The sequence below is a fragment of the Chiloscyllium punctatum genome, chromosome 3 (assembly GCF_047496795.1).
Source record: "Chiloscyllium punctatum isolate Juve2018m chromosome 3, sChiPun1.3, whole genome shotgun sequence".
Classification (NCBI taxonomy): domain Eukaryota; kingdom Metazoa; phylum Chordata; class Chondrichthyes; order Orectolobiformes; family Hemiscylliidae; genus Chiloscyllium; species Chiloscyllium punctatum.
The window spans coordinates 22073690-22086193 of NC_092741.1; the positions used below are offsets into that span (position 1 = coordinate 22073690).

Consider the following 12504-nt stretch of genomic DNA (forward strand, 5'->3'; position numbering starts at 1 on the left):
GAGAAGCAAAAATTCCATGGGGAGTATACAACATTTATGGCTACTTAAGAAGTTAAAGCTAGTATCAAACTTAAAAAGAAAGCATTTGATTATATAAAGATGGGTATCCGGTCATAAAATTGGACAGAATATAAAACCAGCAAAATATGATAAAATGATTAAAAAGGAGGGAAAATGATTTTAATAACTAGAGAAAGCAAACCAAAAATATAAAAAGTAAAGTTTCTATAGGTATGGAATAATAAAATAAAAGAGTTAAAGCGAATGATGCACTGTAAAAAGTGTGTCTCGCAAATTAATACAGGGAATAAGGAGATGGCATTGAGGTGCATTGAGCAGGTAATATTGTAGCTGAAAATGTGTTGCTGGAAAAGTGCAGCAGGACAGGCAGCATCCAAGGAGCAGGAGAATTGACGTTTCGGGCATGAGCCCTTCTTCAGAAATCCTGAGGAAGGGCCTATGCCCGACACGTCGATGCTCCTGCTCCTTGGATGCTGCCTGACCTGCTGCGCTTTTCCAGCAACACATTTTCAACTCTGATCTCCAGCATCTGCAGTCCTCACTTTCCCCAGGTAATATTGTATCCATCTTCACTGCACCAGGGGAGGTGGGACTGGGCAAAGTGTTGGAGCTGGGTCCTGATAGATTTCAGCATCTGGTCTGAACAGAATTGGTTCGTGAGATTGTAAATGCATTGGTTTCAATTTTCCCAAACTCTCCAGATTCTGAGAATGTTACATCATTACATTAGAATAAGATTACATTAGAAAATATTTATTCAGAAAGGGAAAAATCAAACCAGTTAGCTTAACGTCTGTCATTTGGAAGATTTAGCTATTATTCAAGCTGTTATAGCAGGGGACTTGGAAAAGTTCAACATAATCATCAAAGTCAACGTCCTGCAGATGTTTTGCAGAAGTGACATGTGCTGTGGATGAAGGCGAACCTGTTGATGTAATTAGATTTCCAGAATAAGGGGTCACATCAAAGGTTATTATAGAAAATAAAAGGTCATGGTGTAGGGGGTAACTAATTGATGTGGATTGTGGATTGGCTGGTTAATGGGAAACAGAGAGTAGGTATAAATGGGTTTACTTATTGCTTTGCAAGATGTAATATGCTATGGGGGTCAGCACTTAATATGTTACAACTTGTATAAATGGTGAGGGGACTGGGCTATGGGCAGACCCAGAGGTGGACTTGTTTTTATTTCCCTTTGTTTCCTGTTTTCAGTGAAGCCTACCCTACATGCACAGTCCTGGAGGTTCAACTCTGTTACAATGTGGCTAAACTAACAGAACTGGATGCTGAGTGGTAAGAAATCTAAACAGTGGAATCTGTTAACGATGAGTGTTTTGCTGACCTTAAGCACCGGTGGTGTTCCCATAGCCCTGCTGATGGGCTCCACAGCTATTGTTTAGTTGCTGCTCCCTTTATGCTAAAAGAAGCCTAGTAACTAAAGCTGCCTGTTCTGAGGAAGGGTCACTGGACCCGAAACGTTAACTCTGATTTCTCTTCGGATGTGCAGAGGTTTTCCAGCAATTCCTGTTTTCATTTCAGATTTCTAGCATCCACAATTATAGAGTCATAGAGATGTACAGCATGGAAACAGACCCTTCGGTCCAACCTGTCCATGCCGACCAGACAGCCCAACCCAATCTAGTCCCACCTGCCAGCACCCGGCCCATATCCCTCCAAACCCTTCCTATTCATATACCCATCCAGATGCCTCTTAAATGTTGCAATTGTACCAGCCTCCACCACATCCTCTGGCAGCTCATTCCATACACGTACCACCCTCTGCGTGAAAAAGTTGCCCCTTAGGTCTCTTTTATATCTTTCCCCTCTCACCCTAAACCTATGCCCTCTAGTTCTGGACTCCCTGACCCCAGGGAAAAGACTTTTCCTATTTACCCTATCCATGCCCCTCTTAATTTTGTAAACCTCTACAAGGTCACCCCCTTATTTTTTTTCCTTAGAGCTGTCTGTTGATTGTTGAGATCAATAAAGTCAGACTGCACATCAACAGTACACCAGTGTGAAGTTCCCTTTCCTCACTGTCTTCGTGTCAGCCCGGTGTGTAGTATATATGAGCTAATGTTGGACTCCCCTACCCTGGGAAAAAGACCTTGGCTATTTATCCTATTCATGCCCCTCATGATTTTGTAAACATCTATAAGGTCATCCCTCAGTCTCTGACATTCCAGGGAAAACAGCCCCAGCCTGTTCAGCCTCTCCCTATAACTCAAACCCTCCAACCCTGGCAACATCCTTGTAAATCTTTTCTGAACCCTTTAGTTTCACAACATCCTTCCTATAGCAGGGCGACTTGAATTGAATGCAGTATTCTGAAAGTGGGCGAAAGTGAGGACTGCTGATGCTGGAGAGTAGAGTCAAGAGTATGGTGCTGGAAAAGCACAGCAGATCAGGCAGCATCCAAGGAGCAGGAGAATCGACGTTTTGGGCAAAATCCAGGAATTCTGAAAGTGGCCTAACCCATGTCCTGTACAGCCACCATATGACCCCTCAACTCCTGTACTCAGTGCACTGATCAATAAAGGCAAGTGTACCAAACACCTTCTCCACTATCCTGTCTACCTGTGACTCCACCTTCATTGAACCTGCACTCCAAGGTCTCTTTGTTCAGCAACACTCCCCAGGACCTTACCATTAAGTGTATAAGTCCTGCCCGAAAAATGCCTTTCCAAAATACAGCACCTCACATCTATCTAAATTGAAATTTGTCAATTCACATTGACAGGGGTCTGAGTGTCCCTTTAACATCCTCGTGTCCCAGATGGAGTGGTGGGTGGAGCTACAGGTTCAGCCTTGATTGATTGACAGGTCAGTTAACTGGGTGCCCAGTGTGGTTTGGTTGAAACAGACCAACAGAGAGCACTCATCCACTACTCAGCATCTGTAAGCAAATGCCTGGACAGGTAGAAAGTGGAAATGATCCCATTGTTGGATCCTCTCCTGTGCTGGGAGATAGCAGGAGCTGGGTTTAAGTGGAATAGAAAGGATGGTGTCATGGCCATATGCCCTCCAGTGGGTCAAATCGGTCACCTTGCTACTGTACTGACATCGTCTCTTGTAAAATCACACCAAGGCACCAATTCCCAAATTTCCTCCTGATCCCACTTCCCTGGTCTGGGAAGGTGGTAGTGTGTGAGGAGGAGGGGGTGGTAATGAGACCTGATTATAAGTATTGAGACTGACTAAATGCTGTGACTCCTGGTCTGCGGATCAGATGGGGAGATTGAAATCTGGGGAAGCTTTCCCAGAGGTTTTGCCGCAGTGTGTTTTATTCCCGATTGCTGTGTCGCCAAACCACAGGCCCACTCTTGTCATCCAATTGGCAGAGTCCCTAGAAGGTCCCATAAACCCACTGGAGAGCTAACCCACCTTGTTACCTGCTCTTGACTATCAGTCGGCACAGCCTTTTTGTCCCATCTTCAACAAAACAAACAAAACTAGCTAAAGAAAATGAAGAGTACATGATTATTTTGAAGACGTCCCTCTGATCTTGCTCCTGGGTTCACTCTGAGGTTTCCAGCAGATTCATTTCAGCACTGTTCCACAGCAAGAACTGGATGGGCTGAATGGCCTGCTTCCACTCTATGAGGATTCTATCATTCTGTTGGCAACAATGAGAGTGTGAGAGGATCGAGTTGGTGGGGTGTTGGGGTGCGGAGTTGGGGGAGGGGGGTAGTGGGGACGGGATACTGAAGGGTGGGGGGAGGGGGAGGTGGTGTGAGATTTGCCAAACTGATGGGGGAAGCTCTGATGCGGTGCTATTCCAATGCAGGAGGAAGGCGGAACGTGGGCGGAGATACTACACCAAGCTGCTCCAGAGTGAGGGGAAGCGAGTCTCCATCAACCCGCGGCCCTGCGGCCACTTCTGCTGCTGCAGCTTCAGAGGATGTGAGCAGGTGAGGAGGTCATCTCCAGTTCTCGAGGTCCCGGGAGGAACGGGGAACCTGCTGGAGAACTACCCGTCTGGCTCCTCATGCTGCTGCCAAATGAAGATGGGCTTTCAGAGAATGGCACATTACTTCACAATCAGACTGAAAGGGGAGAGTGACAGTGGGCAGGGACCCGGGGGAGTGGGCAAGCGCCTGGCAGGTGGACATGTGCTGGGTTGAGGGCAGGTACCTGGACCGAGGGCAGCATATTTTCTCTCTCGCTCTCGTTTTATCTCCTCATCTCATATTTTTCTGTATTTATCCTCGGGTGTTGAAGCTGAGGGGCTGGACTGCTGCCTTCATGGTTTGCAACATTAGGTTGCCCCAGCAGGTAATGGAAACTGCTCAGTTTTGTTCCAGGTGGTCATGTATTTCAGTAACAGTTTTATCAAACGATGGTCTGGATAAAGGAGTCGAGCACAGCCAACTTTATCTGATTCCAGTAATGTGTCAGAATTAGTAGCAGATGTGAAGATTTTCCAGATTAGCCTTGAGGTGCACTCAGAATTCCTCTCTTCAGTCAGGCTGCTCTACAGTAGAGGTATCGACCTTCTTCCTGTTGGACTTTGGGGCCTCATGATGTCCAGGTGCTGAGAGGATGTTCATCACTGATTGAACAACTCAGTAGACCCTTATTCCCAGCTCTCAAATAGATTGGGTTGTACAGCTATCACTTGAATCTTGCAGCATGAGTGTAATTCATTGAGGTGACAGAGACATAGCCGGTCTTTCCTGGTGCTGTCATTTCTGATATTGAGATATAGATATCTGTATCATCTATTTAACTGTTGCTGAGGCAATACTATTATTGTTCCCAGCAGTAGATTACTGGATCAATAAATATTTCTAAGCGATTCCTGTAATATGATCTGAACTGACAGGTTTCAGCGAATAGATTAGAGCCCTTTGTGTCAGTCAGAGAGTGCTCCTGAGCGGCTAGTGTATCACACATCTCTCGTCCTGTTCTGACAGGTGAATGCAGTGGAGTATTACACAAAACTCGAGGATGAAATGATGAGTGAGTACACTCGGGAGAAGGAGAGTTTAGACAAGAAATCGCTCGGACTGGCCTTTGTTACCTTGCAGGACGAAGCCATGGCGATGCTGTAAGTTTAGACCTTTAACGGGAGAAAGTCTGCGGTCGATTTATTTTTATCGGGAGTTTTACTGTGTGTCAATCACGTGACGTGCTCACCTCTGTATTCCATAGAATTACATAAAGCCTCCACCATTCCTAATTTACATGTATCTCTCCCACATCTCTTCATGTTAGCCTATTGGCCAGAATAATCTTTTCTATCCCTTTCTCCCTTGTATGTTTATCTAACTTCACCTTAAGTGGAAGAAAAGCATTGATAATTATGAATTGGCAAAATTCAGCTATACTGCCTTTAAGCTTAAACTTGCATATATTTATTCACAAGCAAGATGCATAGGACAGATGAGGTCCACAGTTATGCAGCAATTTTGTCGGTAGAAACTATAGGGCAGTAGGGAATCAAATGTTCATAGCACAAGGGGAAATGAGGTGACTTTCCAACAGTTTGTTAGTTTTTGGCGATGATCTCACATCGAAGATTGTGCTGATCCTTAATTCTGTGGCCGGACTGTTAGACCTAGGTCTTGTTTTGAGTTACAAGTTTTTCTCCTTCTTTTAGTGTTGGTTTTCTTCCACTCACAGGGGAGCGATCTGGGTTCAACTGCTTTCTCGCTGTCATAGTTCTGTGACAAACCATACCTTCTAACCAATCCCAAAGCTGTTGCTGGGCAGGTTTGATTTGAACTCTCAGACTCCTGGTGACAGCTTGTCTCAATAAAAAAAGCATCAAATACGGATTCATAAAAAAAAAGTCTTGTGTTTGTGTGAACAATAGGTGACGATATAGTTCCTTTCCTCTTGTCTAAAACAAAATGCATTGTTGTGATAAACATTCAACTGCCCACTTTCCAGATTATATTTCAAATATGTGCAGCCCCAGCATTGTTAATCATATGTCTTTCCAAATAGCTTTTTAAAAGAAAGTCCTTTGTGAAATAAACTTTACTATTCTTTTGTTAAAAGTAGGAGCAGCCTCTTGTGAATATGTTCAGTGATTGACCACCATGTTGCAAACAATATCAAACTTGTGGTCCATCAAGCTAGGTTTCACTCTGGGAATCTTACTTGTCCAATATGACCAGCAGCTGGGATCATAGAAGTATGTTGAAATCCAAATCTCCTAGCTCCTCCACAGCTCCTGGGGTCTGGATTGAAAATTCTGGTCCAAAGTGACCCTCGCATTTTGCCTAAATTGCCGCCCAACTGTCACAGATTTTCTAACTCCCTTCAGTTTGTCTGTCATCTGCCAATTTGTAATTTCTTGCTCACAAAGTGAACTCCGCACGCCTGTATTTATCTGCACTCAGCTTGTAAGCTTGGGATGAGGGTGTCGCTTGCTGGGCCAGCATTTAATGCCCATCCCTAGTTCCCCAGGGGGCAGTTAAGAGTCAACCACATTGCTGTGGGTCTGGAGTCAGTGGTTTTCCAACAATCGACAATTGGTCATCGTTAGATTCTTAATTCCAGATTTGAATCTGGATTCGAACCTGAGTCCCCAGAACATTGCGTGGATCCCTGGATTAACAGTCCAGCGATAGTACCACTTGGCCATTGCCTCCTCTCTAAAAGTGCATATTTCTAGAGGACTTTTCATTCCCTGTTGTGGATGTCCTGGGTTACTTTCCAGGTTACAATGTGCTTTCGAAGTGCAGTTGCTGTTGTATTATCGAATGGTCAGCTTTCGCCCCTAAATCTGATTCGTCGCAAAACTTCGGGAGCTCTGTAGCAAAGTCGTGTCACGCTGAATTGATCTCATGGGGAGAGTTTCCGCTCTCACAGTTTCTCCAGGGGATGCGTCAAAAGAACAGAGTTTAATGTAAATGAAGAAAAACAGCAGAAAGCTGCAACTCAGAGGGACTGGGGGTATGTGTGCACAAAACACAGAAAGCTAGCTCACAGGAGCAGCAGGGAATCAGGAAGGTGGAGTGGAATGTTGGCCCTTATTTCGAGGGGGTTGGAGCATAAGAGTAGGGAAGTCTTACTGAGAACAGTCTTGCTCCCCTTATTTAAGGAAAGATTATGTTGCATTGCAGACAGTTCAGAGAAGCTTCACTCAGATGATCCCCGGTTTGTAGAGTTAGACAGGTTGGGACTCTACTCGCTGATGTATGGAAGACTAAGAGGTGATTAGATTAGGTTCGATTCTCCACAGTATGGAAACAGGCCCTTCGGCCCAACAAGTCCCCACTGCCCCACAGAAGAGTAACTCACCCAGACCCATTCTCCAACCCTATATTTACCCCCTGACTAATGCACCTAACACTAAGGGCAATTTAGCATGGCCAATTCACCTGACCTGTACGTCTTTCGATTGTGGGAGGAAACCAGAGCACCCGAAGGAAACCCACGCAGAGGCGGGGAGAATGTGCAAACTCTACACAGACAGTCACCCGAGGCTGGAATCAAACCCAGGTCCCTGGTACAGTGAGGCAGCAGTGCTAACCACTGAGCCACCGTGCCATCCCAAGTGATCCCATTGGAATATGTGGGATTCTTAAGGGCCTCGACAGTCTAAGTGCTGAGAGGATGTTGTCCCTCATGGGAGAGTCTAGAACCAGAGAACACAGTCTCTGAATAAAGGGGAGCCAAGTTAAGACTGAGAGGAGGAGGAATTTCTTCTCTGAGGGTTGTGAGTCTTTGGAACTCCTTTCCACAGAGTGCTGTAGGGGCAGAGTCCTTGTGTATATTTAATGCTGAGATGGCCAGATTCTTGGTCAGTCGGGGAATCAAAGGTTAGAGGGAAAAGATAGGAAGGTGGACATGAGGAACGTTGGATCAGCCATGATTCTATTGAATAGACCAGCAGGGGCTCGACAGGCCAAATGGCCTACTCCTGTTCCTATTTCCTCTGGTTTTAAGAGGTGCTTTCAACTAGACGTAGTGACTGAGGTGAATAGTTTCAATGAGTTATAGAGTTCTACAGCACGGAGACAGGCCCCTCAGCCCAAACTGGTCCATGCCGACCAAAATGTCCGTCCATGCTAACCCCATTTCCCTGCACTTGGCCCATATCCCTTCTAAACCTTTGCTAACCATGTATTTGTCCAAATGCCTTCGAGTCATAGAGTCATAGAGATGTACAGCATAGAAACAGACCCTTCGGTCCAACCCGTCCATGCCGACCAGATATCCCAACCCAATCTAGTCCCACCTGCCAGCACCCGGCCCATATCCCTCCAAACCCTTCCTATTCATATACCCATCCAAATGCCTCTTAAATGTTGCAATTGTACCAGCCTCCACCACATCCTCTGGCAACTAATTCCATACACGTACCAACCTCTGTGTGAAAAATGTTGCCCCTTAGATCTCTTTTATATCTTTCCCCTCTTACCCTAAGCCTATGCCCTCTAGTTCTGGACTCCCTGACCCCAGGGAAAAGACTTTGTCTATTTATCCTATCCATGCCCCTCATAATTTTGTAAACCTCTATAAGGTCACCCGTAAGCCTCCAACGCTCCAGGGAAAAAAGCCCCAGTCTGTTCAGATCCTCCAACCCTGGCAACATCCTTGTAAATCATTTCTGAACCCTTTTAAGTTTCACAACATCTTTCCGATAGGAAGGAGACCAGAATTGCATGCAATATTCAAACAGTGGCCTAACCAATGTCCTGTATAGCCGCAACATGACCTCCCAACTCCTGTACTCAATACTCTGACCAATAAAGGTCAGAGACCTGCACTCCAAGGCCTCTTTTGTTCAGCAATTCTCCTTAGGACCTTACCATTAAGTGTATAAGTCCTGCTAAGATTTGTTTTCCCAAAATGCAGCACCTCGCATTTATCTGAATTAAACTCCATCTGCCACTTCACAGCCCATTGGCCCATCTGGTCCAGATCCTTTTGTAATCTGAGGTAACCCTCTTCGCTGTCAACTACACCTCCAATTTTGGTGTCATCTGCAAACTTACTAACTGTACCTCTTATGCTCGCATCCAAATCATTTATGTAAATGACAAAAAGTAGAGGACCCAGCACCGATCCTTGTGGCACTCCACTGGTCACAGGCTCCAGTCTGAAAAACAACCCTCCACCACCACCCTCTGTCTTCTACCTTTGAACCAGTTCTGTGTCCAAATGGCAAGTTCTCCCTGTATTCCGTGAGATCTAACCTTGCTAACCAGTCTCCCATGGGGAACCTTGTTGAATGCTTTACTGAAGTCCATATAGATCATATCTACCGCTCTGCCCTCATCAATCTTCTTTATTACTTCTTCAAAAACTTGTAAGTGTTGTTAATGTACCCCCCTCCACCAATTCTGTTGGCAGTTCGTTCCATATGCGTACCACCCTCTGTGTAAAAAAAAAAGTTGCTCCTCAGGTTCCCTTTTATTCTTTCCCCTCTAATCGTAAACTGATGCCCTCAACCCTGGGAAAAAGACTGAGTGCATTCACCCTTTCCATGCCTCTCATGATCTCATATACTTGTATAAGATCTCCCCTCAGTCTCCTATGCTGTAAAGAAAAAAAAACGGTAGCTTGTCCAACCTCTTCCTATAACCCAAATCCTTGAGTTCTGGCAACATGCTTGCAAATTTCTTCTGCACTCTTCCCAATTTAATAACATCCTTCCTCTTGCAACGTGACCAAAACTGAACACACTACTCCAAGTGCAGTCCTGTACAACTGCAACATAACTTCCCAACTTCGACACTCAGGGCCCTGACTGATGAAGGCTAAAAAGCCTTCTTCGCTGCCCTGTCTACCTGTGACTCCATGTTTGAAAGCAAGGTGACTACGTGAGAGGAAAGGGGAAATGGAGATCAGACTGAGTGTGGGCCCCTTTGGGAGTGCACTCGCATCTCTGTCACAAGGTCTGGGGTCTAAGTTACATTTCGGGCTGGAGTGCACAGTGTAGGCTTCCCCTGTAGCTACTGAAGGAGCCAGCCAGTCGGCCAGTAGTGGTGCTGGATGAGATGTTGAGCTGAGGTACCGCCTGATGAAGAAGATTGGCAGAGTTATCCTAGAGCCCTGGGTAATAATTATTCATTTCAGTCCGCATTGCGATACGGCAGATACACCGGTCTTTCTGACAGTACTGTTTGTGGGATCTTGCTGTGCACAAGTTAGTTGCACGTTTCCCGCGTTATGAAAGGTAAGGCTGTAAAAAGCTTTGAGCTGGTCTGGTCATTGCAGATCGAGCCCGCGTCACATTGAAGTCTTCCTTTCCTGGAAGGCTGAGCTGAGATAGCTGGAAACACCCAGATTGTAAACACCAGCAGGAGCAGGGGGATAGGAATCCCTGGAGCCAGTACTGTCCTCATTCTAGCTCCTCAGCCCCAAGTTCTTGGAGCCTGATGCAGGCCGTGTCATGTCATGGGCCCTGAATACAAGTGTAGACAACGGGGAAGAGTGGTCTCTGCTGCAAATCTAATACGATTCTGTGTAACATTAAAAAAATGCCTGTTCTGTTTCTTCAGTATCCTGAGAGATTTCAACACCTTCAGGTCCCAGGGTTGTAAGTGTCGAGGAGAAATGCAGTCTTCATGTTACAGCCATAGCCTCGGAGTTTCCAAGTGGAATGTGGCCTATGCTCCAGATCCCAAGAATATTTACTGGTAACGTACAGCAGCTCCCAAACATTTTGATTTTCCTCCGATCCCACCTTTCCCCGAAATCCCCCCAACAAGATGTCTGCCTGAAATTCTCATAAACTGCAGTGCAGGGTGCTATCTGGCCCACCAGGTTTGTACTAGGACCCCTGGTCGCCACACTATAGGAAAGGTGGGGAGGCTTTGCAAAGGAGGTTTACCAGCATGTTGCCTGGATTGGAGTGTATTAGCTATGAGGAAAAATTTGGATTGCTTTTGCTACAATGTTGGAGGCTGAGAGGTGACCTGGTAGATGTATATAAAATGATGAGAGGCACGGATGGGGTGGATAGTCGGACTGATTTTTTTAATCCCCAGAGTAGAAAAGTCAATTATTGAGGGACAAAGCTTTAAGATGAGAGGGAAGAAGTTAAAAGGAGAAAATCTTTTACGCAGAGGGTGGAAGGTGCCTGTAACGCATTGCCAAAGGAGGTGGTAGAAGCAGAAATTTTAGCAACGTTTAAGAGGCATTTAGACAAACACATGAACAGGCTGCGAATAGAGGGAGATGGACCATGTGCTGGCAGATGGGATTAGTTTAGAATGGCATCTTGGTCAGCACAGACAAGCTGGGCCGAAGGGCCTGTCCTTGTGTTGTACTGTTCTATGTTCTATCCTTTCAGCATTTGCCCTGTCAAGTCCCTACAGGTTTTCATGTGTCTCAATAAGGTTGCTAATTTTCTAAAACCCAATGGCTACAACCTGCTCATCCTTTCCTCATAAGATAAACTCCTCAGCAGCCTGGCTCGTAATTGGGTGAAGCTCTTCTCAACTGCTTCTACTGCCCTTAGAGGCTACGTTGGGAAAACCAGAGCAAAGCTGTCTGCAGATGTGACCTCACTGATGCTCCATAGGACTGTAGCTCCTGTCCCTGTTATTACATGAGCTTAAAACTTTGTGGACAGGCCCATGTGCAGAACTTTGTTGAACACCTTCTGGAAGTCTAATGTACGTTCTGTTGACAGGTTAACATTTATCAAGCCTCTCTGCTTCTTCATGGATAAAATACTCAAGCAAGTTAATTAAACCCAATTCAAATAAACACAATGCAGCTCAATTCAGCAAAGCTAGCAATGATTTCAACAAATAGAGTCACGGAGATGTTCAGCATGGAAACAGACCCTTCTGTCCAACCCATCCATGCCGACCAGATATCCCTCCAAATTAAATTAGTTTTGACTCAAATTCTGAACTGAGTGTATTGAGCCCATAATTGCTGGGCTTATCTTGACACTTTTTTTGAACCAGGGTGTAAAGTTTGCAATTCTCTAGCCCTCTGACACCACCGCTGAGTCTAAGGAAGGTTGGTAAATTATGACCAGTGCCTCTGTTGTTTCTACCCTCACCTCTTCTTGGTATCCTTGAATGGATTTCACCCAGTTCTGGTGCCTTGACCACTTTAAGTACAGTCGCTTATCCAATGCCTCCCTCCTAATTCCAAGTTCCTCAAGTGATGGAAATATATCTCCTCACTGTCACCGAACTAGCATTTGCTTCCTTTGTACAACAGAAGTGTAGTGTTAACTTAATACTTTAGCTATGTTCTCTGTCTCTGTGAGTAATTCCCTATTATGGTCCTAATTGACCCATTCCTCCTCTTGCCATGCTCTTACCATTTATAGACCTATAGAAGACCTTTGAATTGTTTTTTATGTTAGTTGCCAGAGTTTGGTCATACTCTCTCTGTTTCTGCTGCTAGCTTTTAGAATTCCCCTCTGAACCTTATACATTCCGTAAAGTGAATACAATTCCTCATGTCACTTGTGCTTCTTTCCCAAATCCTTTTAACATTTGGATGTTGACCGTTCAGCATTGGGAAAAGTTCTGTTTATTCAAAAGCCATTGGAAA

At 45.2% G+C, this 12504-nt stretch overlaps 1 protein-coding gene across 3 annotated transcripts in view; it reads left to right on the forward strand.

Moving 5' to 3' along the window:
* Positions 1 to 12504, forward strand: part of LOC140456880 (CSC1-like protein 2) — a 66044-nt gene that overhangs the window by 29145 nt on the left and 24395 nt on the right. For all 3 annotated transcript variants that reach the window (XM_072550791.1, XM_072550805.1, XM_072550797.1), the window contains 4 exons: positions 1234 to 1314; positions 3809 to 3932; positions 4938 to 5071; positions 10485 to 10622. In XM_072550791.1, the coding sequence (XP_072406892.1) occupies positions 1234 to 1314; positions 3809 to 3932; positions 4938 to 5071; positions 10485 to 10622 (477 nt within the window). The remainder of the gene's footprint in view (positions 1 to 1233; positions 1315 to 3808; positions 3933 to 4937; positions 5072 to 10484; positions 10623 to 12504) is intronic.